Genomic DNA, 23,183 nt, shown 5'->3' on the forward strand with positions numbered 1-23,183 from the left:
AGCCAGTCAGTGTAATGCAATTTCTTCAATTCTGAAAATCTGCGAGTTCTCACACTTATACTGTATTATATATAGGGTGTCCCAGGAGGAATGGACCAAACTTCGGGAGGGTGTTCCTTATGTTAAAGTATGCCGATATAACCCAAAACGCCTATGTCCAAAGTTGAATGGTTACAGAGATAATGGCCAGAGAAGTGTCAAACTTTGACCGGTGTTACACACTTGTTGATTACAAAATACATATAAAAACTGGCAGGAATATGTGGATTCTGTAATGTTAATAATGTACGTAACATCGAACTAACTTGTGAGTGACGTGAAGCCATAAAATTGAAGTATGAAATACTCGCTCGCCATGTCATAATTGTCCTTAGGGTTTCCAAGCAGTATACATGACACATGACTGGCGAACGATGAGGTAATATGGCTGCGCTATAACCCGACCACATAACTGTATTAAACATACATCCACGGAAAATCTCTTTTGGAATTTAGTTTCCATTATCTCATGTGGATTATTATGGGACCACGTATGAATATTTCGTAAATTATTTACACCGTCCTGGGTAAACGCGCCTCATCACTGAATAAAATGACGCTTAACAGTTTGGGATGAGCTTTTATCCAGTGGCAGAAATCCATACGCTGAGCATGGTCGCCTGGTTCCAGATGTTGTACCCTTTGATCATGGTAAGGATACAACTCTTCATCATGTAAAGTTCGCCACACCTGCATACGTGATATGCCGATGCGAGAGGCCATTCTCTACGAGTGGACAGACGCGGACTTCTCTCAATAATTTCAAGAATGTTCTCTCGTGTGTTTCTCATTTGTACATCCTCCCTTTCCGACTGCACAGAAACACTCGGAAGAGAACCAGTCTCACGCAATGTCTGGTGAATTCGCATAAATACACGTCGAGATGGAATCCTTTGATCGGGAAAACGCCTTTGGTACTCTTCAACAGCAGCACGTGCATTGCCACCGCAAAATCCATACACAAAATGCATATCACAATACTCAACGTGTGAAAACACAAAAGGCATTTCAGCAACACCGCACAAGTACANAGTAGACTCTCGATTATCCGCGGTAATGGCGGGGAGACTTGGCGCGGATAATCAAAAACATCGGATAAACCGAAGTACACATATACAAGCCAGATATACCGGTATAAATTTAACATCGTTAATTTTTTACACCATAAAACGCTACTTAAGCTTACCTTTTGTGATGCAGGCCAATGGTTCTTCATTATAAAGCTTCTGAAGTACGGTACATAGCCTATTATAGTTGAAACTGTTCTATTGTAGATTTATACACTGAAATACACCTACACTGTAATTTTAACCACACTAATATCCTAATGCCGTAACACGAAAATAATTGAATCTAATACCATTATACAGTACTGTGCACTAAAATAAAGGAAGATGAATGAATACCAAAAACTACGAATGTTTAGGAAAAGTAGTCTGTTATTGATTTCTGTTTCAATGACATGGCTTCTTTCTTCCTTATGGTTGCTCTCAATCTGCGTAACACCAATTTGTCAGAAAGCAGAGAATCGCTTTGTTGCTCCAGAAACTCTAGCAAACCCTCAGTCCATTGAAGAGCAGATGAATTGCTTATCCTTGCATTAAAATATAGTTTTGCCTGTTTTGCGCAGATAATTCCTGAAACAGGAATGTTTTGTGCCCTTTGTTGGTTAAACCATTGCAACATTGCTTTGTCAAGCTCATCATAAGTTGGCAGTTTCATTGTTTTTCTGCCTGATAAGCCACTCGATGAATCAAAATTACTGGCGTAATTAATCAATTTATCTTTATTTTTTCTGAGATCGCGAACTGTTGTTTCACCTATACAATATTGTAAAGCTAGGTTTCTGGTAGACCATCCTTGCTCAAGCTTCTTAATTATGTCGAGTTTCTGGTTAATTGTTAAAACTACACGCTTCCTTTTCTGCTCCATTATTTTTAAATTATTGAAGAACCAGTCACAATGATAAAAAAAACAATGGTAATTCGGCACTTTCTCGCACAAAAACTTAAATTGTATTTTCCCACACAACTGAACTGCCTACTGTATTAATAACAACTGAAGAATGCAGTTCAGTGACAGACAGGATCGTACTCTTCTTTCAAAAGAACTCTCCTTCCTCCCACTACTACAGATTGACTGGTGCCTGAGTTTGGTCTTTGTTGGTCCCTTTGCTAATTGAGGTCTCACACCAGACAGATTTATGGCTCCTTGCTGGTCAAGGTTCTTTAACATTCTCTACTTGTTGGAAAAAGGGTAGGTTTCGAGCTTTCGAAACCTGATTTCGAGCTTTTAAGAAAAATAACGGGAGAATATCGATGGATGACGTAAATGCGAGTACAGTTCTCTCTAAATTATAGTAAACTAACATTGACTGTCATACAAAACATTTAAACAAATGTGATACTCACTGAAAAAAAAAAATCTTTAAAAATACATTGCCGCGGTTGAGCCGCAAAGCGGTTAAACAGCGCGCGGATAATCGAGAGTCTACTGTACACGTAATTTACTAACCATTCACGATGCTGACGCAAGATACACTGTAAGCCTCTGTAAGTAGCGCATGAGATTACAGCTAGTGTGACATCATCACACTCAAGGACAAACAGATAACAGTCACAGCTGAGAGGTACAGTGCGTGGACCCGCTAGAAGACCACACTTTTCTCGGGCCATTATCTCCGCAACCATTCGACTCTGGACATAGGTGTTTTGGGTTAGATCAGCATACTTTAACATAAGGAACACCCTCCCGAAGTTTGGTCCATTCCTCCTGGGACACCCTGTATACAGGGTNTGCTGGTTTATTATTTTGTTCCGTTTATTGTCAGTAATCGTTACCTTCTATTCTGATTTTAAAACGGTCATAACTCCGTAACCGTCCAAAATCGGGCATATGTTTATATGAACTTTTTTGATCACAAAGACCTAGGAAATCACCTCCTGCAGTTATGACCTAAAGTCGTGAAACACCCTGTATGTGTATATATATGGAACTTATAGACAACTTAAAGTCTTGCCTTCTCAGTTATGACACTAGACAGTATGCTATGTGGTTACCACCCATGTTTTGGAGGACCAGGGCATAAGTGACAAAGGTAAGAAATGGGAGGACAATACGCACTACAAGAAACTATATGAAAAAGAGACAAGCCTACGCAGGTCAAAGGAAATCCTGAAAACAGCATTTCATGAACACAGCTGTTGCATCCTCCTGTACTTTATTACCTGGTTCCCGCCCTAAATCACTTATATTCCGAAGATGGAAGCAGTATATTCTTATCAAATGTTAGTAGCCAGGCTACATGGTGTCATCACCACAATATGAATCTTCATAGCTGTGAAAATGTGATGTCTCGTATTTACAATCTAGCTAGTATGAACAGCATTATGCATTAACCTGACGTAGTTGTAGTAGTGGTGGTAGTTGTAGTTGTAATGACTTCTGTCACGTGCTCAGCTTCACCAGGACTGCCAACCTTAGTTTTTTCCATTGTTGCTGTTGTCATTGTAATACTGCTTGATGTCTCTGTAGTTTCCTGTATACATAAATATACAGCACAGCTCTTTAGAAACATGAATGTACAAACATAACACACATCATATTCAGTATTCCCTCTACAATAATACGAATATGTTGGACATTATGCACTGTCTGAAGTAGATCTGATATACCTGATGTTCTAGAAATGTCTTCAGGCGATCAGCTGTCATTACACTGACAGGCGTTTGGTATTCCTTATTTTGCTATTAGTGGCTCTAGTTGGGATTGAACCTCAGGTATTTTGGACAATAAGTTAGCACACTAACCACTGGCTACTAGCAGCATTATTAACTAAGCAACACACCATGAAAATGTAAGGGGGAGTGGAGATATAGCTCCATACATTCTTAACCTCCACAGCAGGTGGAGATTAATGGTCAGCTTCGTGCCTGTGCCACTTTACTCCTGGGGGACCCTCCCTTCATATATGATTCTTGACTGCAAAATAATAAAAGCCAACTTCCTTAGTCTACAACTGGCCAAGTACTGGTCACAGACAAGTCCCCACCTTAAAGACTGAGGATGTGATAATGTGCTTGGAGCAATGAGAGAATGATTAGCAGGGGAAAATGGAAGAAACCTAAAGAAAAACTTGTTCCACTGACACTGTCAACCATGAATCTCACGTGAAGCCACCAAGGACTGAACTTGACGATCCATGTTGAGAAACCGGTGACTAACCATGAGCACCTTGGAAAGCCCACAATAAAACGATCAATTATACAAAGGTAGTCTGATATGAAAGGTACAAGTGTTTGTCATACATCGCCTGTGCATGATATCTCGATGTCACTTGCATTGTCACTTGCATATACTGGTATGTCAGGTAGGGGAGAAGTAGCTGCACTAGTGTCGTCATTCTCCATCCATGTGTGTAAGTTTTATATGCAAACAAAATGGCTGGTATGATTTAAAATTATTCCAAGTGTGAGGTCCATGTGGTGGTCAGATTTTTGCAAGCATAAGGTGAAAGTCACAGCAAGATTCACTGCTGGTTAGTGAATGTTTATGGCCACAATGTTTTCAGCTGAAAGGAAGTGTCTGCATGGTGCAATTTAAAGATGGCTGAATGGCACACAATGATTATTCACAAAAACACAGAGGCAGACCAAGGACCTTGCACACTGATGAAATTATGTCACTGTCAAAGGTTTGACATGGGAAGAATGAAGACTCAAAGTTCATGAAATTGCTGACGTGACAGGTACTGCAAAAAGCACTGTTCATGAAATCATCTCAGATTTCAACAGCCGTGAAATGTCTGCTTGCTGGGTTCTGAAAATGCTCACCGAGGAGCATAAAAGCAAAAGAATGGCAACTTTGCTTGAAAATCTTTGTCATTACCAAGACGATGGAGAATCGTTCATGGAAAACATCGTTACAGGAGATGAAACATGTGTTTATGAGTTCACCCCAGAGTCAAAAAGAAACTCGATGACTTGGAAACATTCTCATTCACCCAATATAAAAAAAAAATTCAAAATTGAGCCATTTTCAAAAAATACAGTGGAAACCACGTTCTGGGATTGTGAAGGCCTCCTGCTGCGTGAATTTCTCCTTCCAAAAACAACAATCAACAGCGAAAAATACTGTGAAATTCTAGAAAAACTGCACAAAGCCATTAAATGAAAGAGACCAGGACAACTGACTGTTGGACTGAGGCTTCTGCATTATGGAACACAACCTCACACTCCAGCCTGGACAGCTGCCTGGTTGCAGAACCAAAGTGGGAAGTTCTGCAGCATTCACCATATAGTCCTGATCTAGCGCCACCATATTTCTACCTTTCGGCCATTTAAGAACTCTTTATCAGAAAACAGATTTCAGGACCAAAACGCATTGCAAAAAAACCAGTTGTGCAATACTATACGTCCCTTGGAAAGGAACACTACCATGAAGGAGTGTTTAAATTTGTAAAATGATGGGATAAATGTCTGAATACTAATAGTGACTATGTGGAAAAATAAACATTAGTATGTAGTGTTTCTTGACTTTCTTAAAGACGTTTTTTGCAATAAATATATTGATGTAATTTGGCACTGTACCTCTAATTCAGACCACCCTCATAATATAGTTATTATTAAAATTCTTCCAGCTGTTAAACCTACACAGTCTGACACATCTTATTGTTTTGACAATACTGTTACGTGAACAACAATTCCCACTGCCATGTCACTCAGCAATCATAAGTATCACAATGTACATTTCTTACAATGGTAACAGGTGACAAGCAGGAGGCAGTCAAGTCCAGATCCTTTGGCAGATGCAGCTCTGACTCAATGTGTCTGTCTGAGAGACTGAAGCTGGCTCCTACAGGAGGTGTCTCATCACAAGCCTCCTCATGCATCTTGCGTACCAACTCTTCTGCCTCTTGCCTTTCCCTCTCTCGACGTTCCTCTTCTTCCTTTGCTCGACGTTCCTGTCTTTCCTTCTGAATCTTCAAAAGAGCAGCTAGAAAAATGGCCATGTGAAATATATTAATCCCTATATAAATTACAATGTACAATTTGTATGATGACGTCTGAAAATCTCCGCCTGCATCAGAGGAAATAATATGGGCAAATGAACATAAGCAACTCTGGACAACAAAAAATAATATTCTGTTTTACCTTCTCATATACTACTCTGTCCAAAAAGTATCCGACCTTGGGCCAGGAAAAAAAAGTTCTGTATCTGGGTGGTTAGACCTAATACCCTTCAAAGTAGGCCCCTTGTGACTCCACACACTTAGCCCAGTGGTCCTTCCATCGCTGGAAGCAATTCTGAAAGACTTCATTTGGAATAGCGTGCAGCTGCACAGTCGCGTTCTGTATGATGTCCTCGCGGCTGTCAAAACGGCAGCCTTTTAGCGGTGTCTTCAATCTCGGGAACAGCCAGAAATCACAAGGAGCCATGTCAGGAGAGTATGGAGCCTGGCAAACGTGCGGAATGCCATGCTTGGCCAGGAAACCCTGGATCAGATGTGATGAATGAGCTGGGGCATTGTCATGATGCAGCTGCCAGTTGCGTGCGTCCCACAGCTCCGGTCTCTTGCGCCAAACTGCATCATGAAGATGGCGGAGGACTTCTTCATAGTACTCCTTGTTGACAGTCTGGCCTAGTGGTGCGTACTCATGATGCACAACACCCCGGTAATCAAAAAAAATTGTCAGTATCACCTTCACATTGCTCCGAACCTGTCGTGCGCTTTGGGCCTCGGGGATGTTAGATGCTTCCATTGTGACGCCTGGACCTTGGTTTCCGGGTCATATCCATACACCCACGACTCATCACCAGTGATCAGCCTTCAGGAACTCAGGATCCTTGTTGGCGCACTCAAGCATGTCCTGCGCGACCTCAAGGCGGAGTTGTTGCTGCTCCGGCACAAATTTTGCCGCCACTCTTCGCATGCTCAAATCCTCAGTTAAAATTGTGTTTGCGGAACCTCTGCTGATCCCAACCCCATCAGCAACTTCACAGATGGCCAAACGACAGTCCTCCATGATCAGTGTCCGCACTTTTTCAATGACATCACGACTGACAGTCTCCTGGAACTCTGCTCACTGTCCGCCGACATACAGCCATCTTTAAAGCGGTTGAACCACTCTTAAATTTGAGTGACCCCCATTGCATCATCGCCGAAAGCCTGCTGAATTTTGCGAATTGTTTCCGCTTGGGTATCCCTAAGTTTCTGACAAAACTTAATGCAGTATCGCTGCTCCAAGCGTTCTGTCATCTTGAGCGAAACGAGAATGCGACAAACACGTGTTACACCACTTCGCTATCTGGCAGCCACAGATGCATCCAGCAGTGTTGCGAGTCAGCAAAAAATCACGCATGCGCATGAAAGTTCCTTCTACCACTACGCTCAGTTTCCCCACCCCTTTGGCCATCATTTACAGCGGAAAAAATAAAGTCGGATACTTTTGGACATACGGTACATAGATATGCCAATTTCTTAATCCTCTGAAGCATACAATCCATCTAATCAGCATTAAAAAACTTACCTCACAAAGAATACACATCATCTCCACTGCAAAGATGATCCAGTTAATGTTCTTTACAGAAATAATTGCTGTTTAGTGTGACAATCATATAAAACACACAGTGTGGGAAAACTGTAGACCTTTTAAACACTAAAAACTGATGGTGCACATAATAACCACCATGTACTCTGCAGAAAAACTGCAGACTTTCTGAATGTTAAAGCAGGTTTTACATCTAGTTACCACAGTTTTTTAAAAGTTCAAATGGCAAGACTGGAAAAAATTTTCATAGGACCATACATGATCTACAAATGATTCAACTCAAGAGTTTTAAATGTTTCATATATGGGCTTTTAAATCACGAGTAACATGTCAATTGGTTTCAAATAAAAGATTTACTTATGTAAATGCAATGTAATGTCCACGTATCAAGTGGGGAACTCCTCAAAATGATGAGTTTATGCAGAGAGTTTTTGATGAGTCCTTATTTGGCTGGCATGAAAATCGGACATGCAACAAAATTAAAATATGAAAGAAATGCAATTTAACAAGCAGCATATGAAGCAAACTAAAGCACAGATGAATTAGTGGCATGAAGGATAATCTTGAAAATGAATCTCTGATATGGATATTTACTTCAGAAATATTATATAACTCACTGTTCTCCACATCAAGATACGACTTCTTGTTGCCTTTGTTCAGGTTTGTAAGTTTTTCTGTGATTTCCATTTGCCGTATAATTTCCTCCTTGAAATCACCGATCTCTCGCGCAAGAGCCACCTCCATAATTTCCCTATCAACTGTCTGCAACAGTTCCTCAAGCTGTACTGGGGTGCTGTAGTACCATACATCACCATCTTCACTCTCGCTGCAAGAAAACGTGAGAAACAAATAAAAAATGATGACTTGAGTTTCTCGCGTGGTGATAATGAAGATCACCATCTTCCAGGATGTGACACCGTGTAGTCTGGTACAAGTACAGAGAAGTTTTGGATGAACAACTGCATCCATATTCAGGGCTGACAAATATGATGAGTGAGCTGGCATCAATCAGAATGCTTGCCTGCATGGCTTACTCTCCAACCCTGAAGAAAGGGGCATTGTGTTCCTCTTACATCATTAAATTTTGGCCACACCAGACATCACATCCCAGAATATAGCATACTACGACTTCCTTCAGGAGATGATGGAAAGTCAAATCATGTAAGAAATTCTTTAGTGTATAATCATATGCATATCTCTATTTAGAAACTTGGTGTGTTGTGGTGTTCCTGTCCGAAGAAACAGCATGAATAAGAAACTCTGTATCAAATAAAATTACATAAAATGTATACATGTACATACACAAATATTCTCCTGGCCAGGAACCAGTATTTGCGACCGTGTCTATCAAACCCCAAGTGCTCTTGCCGGCAGAGCAACCCAGACTTCTCAGCATCTGGGATGCAATCCACAACTCCACTGACCTGTCCACACAAACAAGAACATCAGATGTATGCCAACAGTTAAAGTTCATCACAAAAAAAGCTGGTTTCGTTTACTTAATGACACTTTCAACTGCTAACATTACTATACAGCTGAGCATGGTAGGACGATCAGTGAATAATGAATTGGAGGGGACAAAGAAGAAGGAAGTCATGGCCCAATTCAAGGTACTGTCCAGACATTTCACTGGAGTAAAAGAAAAAGGTGAAGCTATCTCAGTAACAGGCCATGGAGGCCAATAGGACTGTGAGATGTACAGGTTTCCACTTTTTCTAGACAGACTCACAGATGGTGGTGAGGCTGTCAGCCTTACACACTGACTGCCCCGTACCCCCAGGAAGATTTTTGATACTCATTTCTGTTAGAGGCTGAGTCAGCCAAAGGTCTACAGTGCAGCTGGAAGGATTAGGTCAAATGAAAAATCCAATGACCTCATCAGGAATGGACTCTGTAACCTTCCAGCTTGTAGCAGTGCCCCCCCTCATTTTACCAGAGTGCCCAAAGAAAAACCTGAGGGAAAACCTAAGATGGGATAATTGGTAGCTGGACCAAGATTTGAACATGGGACCTCCCAAACAGGAAGCACGAGTGTCATCCACTTGACCATGACAACATTGCTCTAGCACACTAATAAGCAACACAAAGTTGTGGAGGAGGGACTACTTCAGCATTTACGTAAGGCCCACATCTGACCAGCTGGCTTGCAGAGTTCAGACCCAAACCTCCTTAAGCCAATTTCACACTGATGTAACTTGATCAGTAAGAGACAAAGCTGGCAAGTGTAACAAAATTACTAATCATGTCCAGTGGAGTGTTACATCTCTAGTTTCCCTAGGAAAAAAAAAAGTGAAATTCAATAAGTGGGGTTCTCACAGCAATGACTATGAAAATTACTGTCATCTAGAAAGTGACGTCAGGTGGTCTGGTAGAGAGGTACCAGTGTTTTCGTTCAACCTGCTGCTTCCATCTTAAAGGCAGAATTGTCACTCATCTATCCTGAAGATGGAGACAAGATACTGTTCTACCAGACCACATGGCTTCACATGCCAGAAGACAACAATCTCTGTTGGAATACCTCATGACAAAAACCAGATGTGAGCTTTGAATTTATGGTGCACCCTGTCTTCTAGATTATGACACCATGTGGTCAGGCAAGTGGTTAACCAATGTTTTAGAGGAACACAGTGCTTCCATCTTCAGGGCAGAACCTGAAGATAGAAGCTGCAAGTCTGTCAACCCATATACAATGGGAACCAATGGAAATTTCCCAGGGACACAGTGGCCATGGTGTGAAGCTCACCACTCACCTCCATCTAGCGCTGCGGTCAAGAATGGTGGAGCTAAACTTCACACAAGGACTTTACAATTTCATATCTAAGCCCATTCAACAAACTGGTTTACAGAAAAGTTCAAAATATCCATGCACTGAAAAATGCTAAAACACTGTAGCATATGTTCTGTGTGGGATCTATGAATGGAGGGTCACTGGGAGTTTACTTAGATTCTCAGAATTTTCCTTACTTTCACTTCATTATATTCCGTTCACTTTGTTCTCATTCCTCAATATGAAGGTAAATGGTAAAGTTGTCCCTGTGCTTAACTAATTAAGCACTACACTGTGAAGACATATGGGGGAGTGAATGTATAGATCAACATATTCTTGACCTCCCAACGTGAATAGCTTCCCCCGTTTTTTGCCACTCTGAAGATGTGAACAAAGTTATTTAGTTATCTGTGTCACTTTGGCGTTCTCTTTCATCATACAAATGGTATATGCCTAAATATACTAATTATGTCTTTATTTAATTTGGTTCAATTATTTGTCTTCTTTCTTCCTGTCTCCTTTTCCACAGACATTTCTGTCCACAAGTTCCTCCTTGTCTCCTTGCACTGTCTTTTCTCCTCATTTGTGGCGAAGGTCACTTACACATGTTAATACAGTTTTCAACAACAGGTTCTACACATGTGAAGTATCGAATTCATCTAATTAATCAATTTCTACATGGTGCCACATCCCAGAAGACGGCTTTCTCCATAGTCACCACCGTGAAAACCTCAAATCTCATCTAATTAATGTTTAAAAATTCAGTCTGTATCCATAGCAAACACTGTCTCCATAACGATGACCAACTGCTTAATGCTGGTTAGGGAAATAATCACCATTTACTATGAAAATCACATGAAAAACACAAATACACTGTTTGGGGAAACCCTAAATATTACAGCAGGTGATACATATAGTCACCAGTGCACTTTAAAAGGTTAGTTGTGTGATAAAAAATGGGGGTGCAAATTTTGCAATATCTAATATACCCCAACAAAGCTATGACTTCCTGTAATTGATTCTACAAATAAAAGTCTGATATATCATTTGTTTCGAAGATGATTTAAAACTCAGTTATGCCTCAAAATACACAGCTTTGCTGTTTGGGTACATCACTACCAACATGATGATATAAATATATTAAGGAACTTGACACAAATGGTATTTCTCCTGACTTGTATCCTCCAGGGGCCCAGTTTGAATCTTGGCTTTGGCACAAGTACCTGACTGACCTTTTTGTTATTTTCCCAACTCCTTTCAGGTGAATGCTGGAAAAGTACTTCAAATTATACCATGATAGCTAACTCCGCATTCTTTCCATTTCACTATTCACTAATAATCCTATCATGCTACACTATACAGTCCAAGCTACTAGCAGAAGTGTTGTACAACAAATAAATAAAAATATAATAATTTGGAGAACAATGTATGCCACTGTAAGGGCCCCACCTTTATAATGCAAATTTATTGGGTGCTAACAACCTAGCCGCACAGCGATGAAACGGTCCTTAGTAAGCTGACAGTCATTCAGTTATTCAAAAATTTATCCACCTTTTGTGGACCCTGAAAATTCATTACTAATTTCACTAGAGCAAGGTATGGTCCCTGTGCATGCATACATTTGCATGTATGTAAGATACCAGGCCATTTCCTATATTATGCATCAGTCTCAATATTTCAGTCCTAGTTTTGCTATGAATTCTGTCCAACTCATCGATCAATACTTTTATGAGTTATTTTACAACATGTCAGTAGCTAGACTATTATCGAATGGTAAATTGAGGTAAAAACATAAAGTTGTCCATGTGGTTAATTAGTTAAGCACCATGCCATGAAAACATAAGGGGGAATTGATATACAGATCCACGTATTCTTGACCTCAGCACTAGTAGGGAGGTGAGTGGTCTGCTTCACGCCCCAGCCACTTTACCCCCATGGAAAGAGCCACCAGTACCCTTTGAATAGGAGGCTGGGTGGGCCTCCCAGAACCAATCTGGATGACGTGGAAAGACGAAAATTCTTGTCCCTGCTGGGACTAGAACTCCAACCCCTCGACTGTCCAGCACAAAGCCAGTCGCTGTATCTACTGTCCTATCCTGGATCATATTATCAAATGATATTGTGACTTTCGAATAATGCACTGGAAAGACATTTGCAGAAGTGGATGTCGCCTAGCTGAGGTACTACCATGAATTTTTCCTGGGGGACAACCTCAGCCAAGATAACTGGCATCCAAGCTGAGATTCAAACCAGGCACTTCCGAGACACAAATCAAGAGTAATACCCTTAATGGAACCTTCCACCTCTTCTGTCAAGTCAATCCCTGTTATTGAATCCTTCATGCTTTGAGGGACAGCTATTTCTGCTGATGCAGAATTAAACCAATCTGCCATACCTCAAATGAACGTAACAATGTGTGCCATATCAACGCTCTCCGCATTTCAGTCGAGTACTAATGATAAGAATGAAAAGTGTGCATAATGTATTCCACAGGCTTTATGATACATTCTGTGACATCAGGAATTCTGTAGTATGCCGTGAACCAAGAGACACACATAATCAGTGTCTTCTCCTTCCTGGGAATATTAATTTTAAAATGATTACCAGTCACTCCTACATAAGCTCTCCCTCCAGCTGTGCAGTGGTTCATTTTCTTATACATTACCTGGCCTGACACAAGCCAGGATAGCATAGTCGGTATAGCGACTGACTACAGGTTGGATGACCAAGAGGTCGGAGTTCAAGTCCCAGTAGGGTGAGGAATTTTCTATCTCCACATTGTCCAGACCAGCTCTGGGGTCCACCCAACCTCCTATCCAATGGGAACTGGGGGCTCTTTCCCCAGGGGTAAAGCAGCTGGGTCACGAAGCTGACCACTCACCAAAAGCTAGTGCCAAGGTCAAGAAAATGTGGATGTACACATCCACTAATGCACAGACCTTCATGTGCTTAACTAGTTAAGCACTGGGACAACTATACCTTTCTTTTTTACCTGGACTGACACACAGATGGCTCTCAGAGCAGAACCTACTTAAACAAAAATTAGTGTTATAAAAGGGAAAATAGTTGAGAGATCTGAGATTCTCACAGTGATGAGCGTAAGACAGTGACCTCATGCAGTCTCGTGGGTATTTACCAACTTCTGGAGGAACGTACTGCCTCAAGCTTCATGGTCAAATAGTAAACTGAGCAAAAAAGCAATAAGCCGCTTGTTTCATTCACTCAGCCTACAACCCTGAAAATGGAGGCAACACAGTCCTCCAAAAGTATGTAAACTTCCACCAGTCCATTTGTATATTTCTGGCTCTCGCTCTGTCCGGTGCCATCCACCCATCTCCAATTCCAACCCCCTCCTTGCTTACATTTTGGTGTGACCTACCTCCTCCAACCAGCGTCCTGCTTCCTGATTGCAACGCATGAGGTCCCCATGAGACAGACACTGTATGTTGGCCATTCTATTTAGCCATGTGACTTGCACATGGCAATATTTCTTTTTTGTAGCACAGATTGTGCATGCAAAACCAGTCACAACGTGATCCACAGGTCATGGAAATCTGTGCTGCTACAATTGGGGGGGGGGGGNGGGGGAGACATGGAGATTCACATATTTCTTCTGGACCAACAGTTCTGTATTTGGTTGCACTGCCTCCCTTGCTGCAGGTTTCTATATCCTGTCACTCTGTTCAACTGGTCTCTCAACTATATTGTTTTGTTACGTGCTGTAAATTACTTATTCTGCTTATAAGTTACTGCAATGCTGTATTACTGTTCTAGGCTACCATCTTCCTTGTTGCATTATTTTGCTACTGTTTGAGGGCATGCTTCTCATATGGCAATCCTTTTTTGTTATTCTTAAATTTTGCTAATGAAATTCTTTCTTTTCATTTGGTGCTGCTCAGCTGTGGGAAGCAGAGATTCAAGCCTGTGGCATCTTTCCTGCCATCACCTTGGTTCACCTCTTCCTTGCACTGTTGCTTATTCTAATCCCAGTATTACCTTGGGGTGAACATAAACGCAAATGTGGAACATGAAGTGATAAAAGTTGTGCAGTCCACATGTTTACAGTGGACAGTAGGAGTGGATGGTGCATGAAGCTTGCCACTATTCACTTGGGCCAGCAGAGGTGGCCCTTTTCAGAGCCATTATCAGAAGAACCCAATCTCTTATGCAGTGGGGATTTTCTGCTGGGTCACTAGCCTGCGTACCTTTTTAATTGGAATCTGAAGAACTTTGGCAGAAATGTGCATATGTCAAGAAATACCTTACATAAACAGAGCTCCCACCAAAATTCAGTGGTAAACAGACAAACTGATTAAGTTAAGGTAAACACTTTTACTTGCTTATTTAGAAAGTAAATGACTAGTGCTGTTTTAATACTCAAGTGTGAGTAGCAGCTGAGGGATGACATATTGATCAGCATCTTATAATATTAAAATGTGCTACATGTGTAAGTTCTGGGTCTTGAAATCTCCATGTCAGTGAAAATGTGAATGTAACGTGGTCTGCTGGGATATGCTGCAGGCAACATGATTTATTTCCTTGCCTCTTCAGTTTATTTTGTTCCCCTTTCCTTCTTTTCAATGTGGTCCATTAGTTTTCTTGCCTATTTTATGTATTAATCAACTGCCTCTGTGGTCTAGTGTTCAGAGTTCCTGGCTACAGATACAGACGTCCTGGGTTCGATTCCTGGCATTACCAGATTTTCTGAGAAGTAGGGGGTCTGGAACGGGGTCCGCTCAGCCTCAGAGGATAATTGAGGAACAATTTCAAGGAAATAGCGGCTCCAGCCTAGAAAACCGAAATTAACAGCCGTGGGGATTCACTGCGCTGACCAAGTGACACCATCTATCCGCTAAAGTTGCCACTAACTTTGCCGACAACCAGCAGTCACTTGACCGGCATAGTTCACTCGCGGACTCAAGCCACAGTTTGATTTTTACATATTAATCATGTTGTCTGGTAGGTGGTGTTTCACACCCTGAAGACAGAAGCAGCAGGTTCCACCAACATGCTGATAACAACATACAAGGTTACACAATATCATAATAACACAATCCAATTTCATGTGTATATAGATTATGGTGGTCAGTAAGATTTCTCAGCTTGCTCAGCTAAAACTGCTCACAAGGCAATTCACTTTTCTAACTAAAAGAATGTCTGACAATGTGGTTGTGCATCATTAAGTTTTATTAGGACAATCATGTAGAATGTACTGGAAAGGAACGAGAAGTGAGGCAATGGCCTAGTATGAGAGATTGATTCATTCCATGGTTCCTGCTGTTCAGGATGCAGAACAAGTCAACAGATTCAGAAAACAGAAGTATCTCAAAGATCATAAACCTAACAGTACACATCCTAAAAAACAAACTCACACTCTACACTAAACTAGACTTCAATACTGTAGAAACAATAAATAAGTAATTGTACATGTACACATTGTCCACATATACTGAGATCCACACACCATACAAAATTCTAGAAAGAAATTCTATACTTAAATAAGTAACTGTCCATTTACACATTGTCCACATACACACAGCCACTTAACATAGAGAAACCCTTGAAACAAATTTTATACTTCCATAAATCTCGCACTATAAAAAAAAATTCTAAGTGCAGCACATCTAGACAATGCCAATTTTATATAGCTCACTGATTAATGTAAATACACATAAACTACACAATAATTCATACTTAAACTCTTAATTACAGTCTGCTCACAATATCCTACTAAGAAAAACTCATCAACAGACTATGAAGTGTAAGTCAAAGGAAATTCTTTCAACTGTCTGATCACTATACCCAGGTCATCCCAGGATAGCAAACACTATGGTACTTTAACTCACATAGGATATCCGGACCCAATATGATGGAAAGCTTTTAAATATTTCTGAGGAGAGGTACTGACAGCAACAAAAATGTACTGACTTCACCATTCTCTGACAAATATTCAGAAATACATGTGTTTCTTCCAGTCCTGATGAGAGTGATCTAATAAATAATCAGCAGAGAAAATGCAAATGCTTCTTTCAACTATCTTCCATTCATGGATAAGTGTGCATCTACGCATAACTTCTTTCTGATAAACTGCAAGGTCAGAAATTTGTTTGTGAAGATAAAATTCATGTCTTGGATTGAGCTTTCATAAAGCTCTGAGTTTGTCTGAAACATCTCTGTGTTGTCAGTTATAAATATTGGAACGAACATGTATTCACTGAAAAGAAGTATGGAGTAACGGCTCTCCTTTCCCAGTATGTCACAATTCTGATACCTTCTTCTGGCAAAATAAATATTTTATTACAGTAAAACAAGTTACCCTAGTATATTATTCAGTACATTACAATCAAAGAAAAAACATGCACAGTATATTGTTTTTATTAGTTCTTTACCAGCTAATGTGGGACCTTATTCCGATACAAGCATTAAGTACCTGATCATCACTAGTGATAAAAAGGAAGATAAGTTGTCCCTGTGCGTAACTAATAAAGCACTACGCCATGAAGGCATATGGGGAAGTGGATGTATAGATACACATTTTCTTGACCTCGGCACTAGCTGGGGGTGAGTGGTGAGCTTCACGCTCCAGCTGCTTTATGCTCAGGGAAAGAGCCCCTGATGTCCATTGGACAGGAGGTTGGGTGGGCCCCAGAGCTGGTCTGGACAACATGAAGTAGGGAAAATTCTTGACACTACTGGGACTTAAAATCTGACCCCTCGGTCGTCCAGCCTATAGCCAATCGCTATACTGAGTGAGCTGTCCTGGCTCCCTCATCACTAGCGATATGTCTGTTCATCTGTTCAGTAACACAATATAGATTAGGTGAAACTTTAACCCTTTCAAGCCTCATTTTAAAAACAAACCTATCACGACAATAATGAAATTTTTATGCCTTATGCACATCCAGAAATTGGATTCTAGTGATATATAACTGTACTGTTGCAGGAAACAATGAAAATGTGATGGGATGCATTTGTTCCAGGAGAACCATTGTCCCAATGGACAGTAATCCATGACAAATTGCTTTGTAAGTGGCATCTGTGAAACGTTTATGGACCTACAATCAGTCTTCCAGAGTTAAGACAGTGCAAAATAATGCAAAATATAAACACACAGAGCCATGAAAAGTTCTATCCTCTGGAACATTAGGCCATATAGTATGGTGGATGTCAACTGATGTTTTGGAGGAACATGTTTCCTCCATCTTCAGGGTTGAAGAATAAGCCAAACAAGAAACTAGTGTGAAGCAGTGGTGGTTTCTTGCCTGGTGTATTCTCCAACCATGAAGGTGGAGGCAACATGTTCTTGCGAAACTACAGTTGACTTTCAATGCACTACATATGTTTAATTCCAGGAAGACAGAATTCTCCATACTCACTGCTGTGAAAACCCCAAATACGGTTGCATGAAAGACCAATGTAAACATGAAGCTCATTTTGGCAGTAGATTCATTCCTGGCTGGAAAGTAAAATACATATATTTGTGACACACGTGGATACTGAGAGACATGACAGAGGTATCTGCTGGATATACATGCTCCAAAAGACTGAGCAGGTTAAAACAGAACTGCCACTCTAAACACTGTGTTCCTTGCTAACTACAGTATGGATTAAATTTCATGTATGCCTGCACGTACCATCTACAAGGGGGGACATGACAGTGTAGTTGGTTGACACACTAAGCTACCAGCCAGAAGGTCACGGGTTTGAGTCCTGATGAGGTCACTGGATTTTTCAACATACCTAATCCTTCTAGCCATACTATGGCCCTGGGGTCAACTCAGCCTGTAGCAGAAATGAGCACCAGGAATCTTCCTGGGGTGGGGGGGGTAAAGGGAGGCCAGCGTGTAAGGCTGACAACCTTACCGCCATCTGTGAGCCGACTGTCTAGATAATGTGTAACCCTCAACATCTCACAATGCTATGGTCTCCATGGCCTGTTACATGGATAGCTCTATCTGTTACCTTTTTTTACATACCATCTACAAACTGGTATCCATACTAAAGAACACCATCTCATCAAGAGGGAAATTATTTTCTCTAACCTACAATTTGAGGCCCACAAGCTACATACAGCTCTACAATAGTGTCGATCACAGCACCTCTTCCCCCCAGATCAACCCTTCTTAACAAACAGACTCATCTGTGGCCAGCATGTGCCAAAACACATGTCATTCAAACCAAGTCTTTCTGAAGAGTATCATACACGGTACTACACTCATTAACCCTTACACTGCTGTGGCTGACATATGTTGATCTCTGAAAAACATGGCATCCTTGCTGCGATCGACAAAACCCGTACTGTGACTTTTGAGTTTCAAATCTCAGGTTTCTTTATACCAATCTCATTCAAACTTGGCCGGTGCACAAGTCATCTATTGGGAACATAATGAAGCATCATTCATTTCAATGGCTGCATTCTTCTGCCCTCTAGCTTAAGAAATGTAAAAAATTGTATTTGCACAGCGAGGCACACGCTCAGTGGTTATGTAACACGGGTACTTCACAGGGCTACTAAAAATGGCTTCGTATAGTGCGCGGTGCTTTCTATAATAGTATTAAATAAAGTTGTGGACTTTGGTCAACATGTGACGTAATGATAAGACTAGGATAGTGAATTATGTACTTTATTGGCCATTTTGGACAACCCTGGTTTAAATGGACTTTTCCCCTGTGAAAAATACTGAATAATTCAACATTTTTGCAAACTTTTGCTGCCTGTTCCCTGTCTGAGGTAAGATTAGTTACATTTTATCACAAATTTTCATTACTTTGCACTTAAATTATTTATAAAAGATATATTGAAAAATAATTCAGCACAGAGGGTACTCAGAGTTACTTAACATACTAGCAGTGAAAGGGTTAAGAGGGACCGCCTGATACATACTGCCATAACAGGCCGTGAAAGTCCACAGGTTTGTGAGATGTTAAGGCTCCCATATTTTCTAGACAATCTTCTCACATATGGTGATAAGGTTGCCAGCCTTATGCACTGCCCATCCTTTACCCCCAGGAAGATTCCTGGTACTTATTTTCTGTTAGAGGCAGAGATAACCCCAGGGCCATCGTGCGGCTGGAAGGATTAGGTCAATTGAAAAATCCAATGGCCTCATGAGAAATCGAACCCGTGACCTTCCGGCCTGTAGCACTGTGCCTCAACCAACTACACTACAGCATGCCTGATCCATAATACAGGGCTACTATATATGATTCATTCATTTTTAAAACGCTATATTTTCCAAAGTATTATACATACAAATATGATTGATATATAAAAAGAACCGTAAACTCGCCAAGTTTGTATTGTGTGCACCAGTTGACAGCACGAGTTCAGTGCCTTTACAAAATGGCGACAAAGCAAGAAAAGAGTTTTTGTTTGTTGGAATATGCGAGATGTTCGTCTGTTATAGCAGTGCAATGTGCATTCAAAAGAGAGTACGGAAAAGAACCGCCATGTAAACAAAGCATTTTGCAGTGTTATCGGCAATGTTCGTCGCTACCCAAACAATGAACTTCGGCATCGCTGGATTGGGCGTTGGTGAGGATGACGTAGCTCTGTTCACTTGGCCCCCCAGATCACCTGATCTAACGCCTTGTGACTTCTTCCTTTGGGAGTACATTAAGGATCGTGTTTACATACCCCCACTGCCAAGAACACTAGTAGAGCTGAGGGAACACATCCATGCTGCAGTGATGACTATTGACAGGATGATGCTACAAAATGTGTGGAATCAGCTCGACTGGACGTGTGTCATGTGACCCAAGGGGCACACATAGAACATTTGTAGAGTGTGAAGAAAACTTGGTGAGTTTACGGTTCTTTTTATATATCAATCATATCTGTATGTATTATGCTTTGGAAAATATAGCGTTTTAGAAACGAATGAATCATTTATAGTAGCCCTGTACATACATCAGAAAAAAAATTTGTTCACTCAGAAAAAATATTGGGAATGAAAATCATAATCCTACCTGAAAACTCTAGTGCAATACTTGTACATCACATTAATAACCATGGCTACCATGCATACTAGTAAAAGTGCAAAGTAAATTTCATAATTTCTGTGGATACTGTCTACTATGTCTGCAGCAGTTACATTGTTATACACATTAGCTACATGTGCCACCTGCGAACTGCCACGACCAGTCTAGCATAATCTGCTGCTACAGCAACTTCAAAATTCAATTTCTTCACATGCCTAAATTATAAGTGAATAGGAAGAATCCAAACTGAACAGCCCACCTTATGAGCCTGACACACGCCACACTGCCAGTCTTCTTCAGGCACACCATCCATTGGAGGCTCAACACATGCAAGATGGAACACTGCTGGACAGGTCTCACAGCACAGCAAATCACCCAAACGGTGACATATCCGACAATGATCATCATAGTGAATGTTTCCTAATAAAACAACCATTAGAAATTACTAATACCATCTTGTCTAAAAATATTTCACAATGTTCTACCAACAACTTGGTGCTCTGGTTTTCAAACTGCATATTTCCCACCGAGACCATTGCAATTATGAAAAAGTATAATCAGAAAAAGAGTCTAAAAGCATAAAACTAAGTATCGTGCTCTGTAGTCATCAAAATACTGGGTCACGGTTCAAGCCCCCACCTTAACCAATAAAGGATGTGACAATGTGCTGCCCAGTTGGGGTTACTTCATACCTTAATGGACCAATACAGGTCTAAGTGCATGGGGAAACCCACCCTCTCCAATAACTAACTACTGCATACCTTGGCAGACAGGGATATATTACTATTGGAGCAATTGTGGAATAATGATTATCTGGGCAAAAGCTGAAGAAAATCAAGGTGAAGCCAGCTCCAATACCACTCTGTCCAACTCAAATCTCCGTCATGTCATCCAGAATTGAACTGGAGATGAAGAAGCAAGATGCCTGCTGCTAAATAACCATCCAAGAACAATGGTTCTAAGTTCAAATACAGAAACTGAATAACGTCAGTCACACACGTAGAGCCTAAAATCACAGACAGCTAAAAATTATGTGACATCTGATGTTCCCTCAGCTGTGCCTGTGAGAATCACACCAATATAATAAAATGGGATACATTTTTATGGCTGCGAATAGATAAAGGTCTAAAATTTGTGAACTTTGCTCCATTCTTACAAAATGACAATGTAAACAGTAATGAGTATGTCACTAACAGTAACAAAATTCCTACAAACTACATACAAATTAATACATATGAAAATATGAGACATAATACCTTCATTGAGTAAGTCTTCTCGAACAGGATTTGTAATCAAAAACTGATCAGTTAAAAACTGTAGAACTTTCAATCTATTCTCTACTGTAGTGAATGGATATTCACAGGTGTTCAAGATGTTCAAAGTGGCAGAGTCAAATTCTTTGTCACTTTCCACATATGATCGCAAAACTTCTGGCCACGTCATGGCATCTACAAAGTACATCACAACATTTACACTATCTTTCTGATCCAAAGGTCCAAAGTGAGTCTGCTGGGAATCTTCTTCCCGGAGTAATGCCTTCAAAAGCATTATATGAATTTCTGCCAGAAGGATGCTTTGATCTTCACACATCATAGCTGCACAAAATTCTTCAAACCTAAATGGTGACAAACGAACTAATGTTCTGAAGTGTCGTAAAACTTCATAAATACACAATGCTTGCATAATGAGGTCCTTTGGAATCAAAAGGTCATCTGATGATTTTGGTAATTCTAAATATGGTATTTCACGATTCTGAAGCCACAATGGTTCTGGGCTTGGAGGTCTATGTAATGTAAACTTTTTTGGGGTTCCACTCACTGTACTATAACTTGAGAGCGAAAAGTCACTGTCACTTGACCCACCACCCTCAAGACTTTCTTCCAGTTCACTATCACTTCTAAGAATATCATCTTCCAAATCGCTCTTCCCACTTGATTCGTCACCGAAATCAGATCCATAATGATATTCTGAATCTTTATCTTCGACTACATCTGGATTATAACCCCGTCTTTGATATCCACCTCCTCCTCTTCTATGTTTATATCTCCCTCTACTTCTTATACTTCTACGACTACTTTCACTTCCAACCGGAGAGGACGCTCTTGATGCTGTTGGGGTGCTTGTTTGAGAGTTTGGGGTCTCTGATCCTATGTTTTCGCGATTTAGCAGATATTTTGGCTTCTTCATTAGATGATATTGAAACTTCCGTGGTCTTTCCATAACCACTGATTTGGGTGGCCTCCCCCGCCTCTTTGCACCTCTTGCTGACATTTTGGCTTATGTTACGTCAATCACTGAAGCCTATTTAACACGTGGTTTATGAAAACACACTATTGTATACAAATACAAATGACACAACATCACAGAAATGGAGCCCATGTCTGCACTCTGCGCTTTGCGCCATTTTTCCGCGGAGTCACGTGATCACGCATACAAATTGTATCTTTGTATATGCTCCTGCAAGAAACATTGTTAGCATTACGTACACCTACTTACGCTACACTTCCTAACATCATTAAGCTAATAAATCATCCAGAAGGGTACAACAAACACAAATTATTTCACTGACGCGAAATGTATGGTGAAAAGAGAATATTCAACGTCCTTTAAAATCCGTTTCGTGATTGGTGCAACGTAACGCCGCCATGACAACTCCGTATTTTGTTTCGTTGCCAGAACCAGTTATTCGTACACACGATTAATAAACATGTAATTGGAAACTTGTATTTTATTCATCTCATGTTACAGATCTGCATTAATTACATTTTCATGCGTAGATTTACACATTAAAAGTACGCTTGTAATACGCCAACATTTTCCAGCCAGCCAATCCCAAACCGTGTAAT

The 23,183-nt window shown here is 40.6% G+C and overlaps 1 protein-coding gene across 5 annotated transcripts in view; it reads right to left on the reverse strand.

Annotated features, from left to right (window-relative positions):
* LOC111861871 (nucleosome-remodeling factor subunit NURF301) overlaps positions 1–23,183 on the reverse strand; it is a 92,253-nt gene that overhangs the window by 68,091 nt on the left and 979 nt on the right. For 3 of the 5 annotated variants that reach the window (XM_033750480.1, XM_033750479.1, XM_023846804.2), the window contains exons 1-6: positions 21,594–23,168; positions 20,597–20,757; positions 8,892–9,013; positions 8,207–8,415; positions 5,795–6,033; positions 3,439–3,577 (exon numbers count right to left, since the gene is read on the reverse strand). In XM_033750480.1, coding sequence (XP_033606371.1) covers positions 3,439–3,577; positions 5,795–6,033; positions 8,207–8,415; positions 8,892–9,013; positions 20,597–20,757; positions 21,594–22,608 — 1,885 coding nt within the window. In that variant the 5' untranslated portion in view covers positions 22,609–23,168. Of the gene's footprint in view, positions 1–3,438; positions 3,578–5,794; positions 6,034–8,206; positions 8,416–8,891; positions 9,014–20,596; positions 20,758–21,593; positions 23,169–23,183 lie in introns of those variants that run through there. The other 2 variants (XM_033750481.1, XM_033750482.1) reach the window with 2 other exon arrangements.

This window comes from Cryptotermes secundus, unplaced genomic scaffold, assembly GCF_002891405.2.
Source record: "Cryptotermes secundus unplaced genomic scaffold, Csec_1.0 scaffold1258, whole genome shotgun sequence".
Taxonomy (NCBI): domain Eukaryota; kingdom Metazoa; phylum Arthropoda; class Insecta; order Blattodea; family Kalotermitidae; genus Cryptotermes; species Cryptotermes secundus.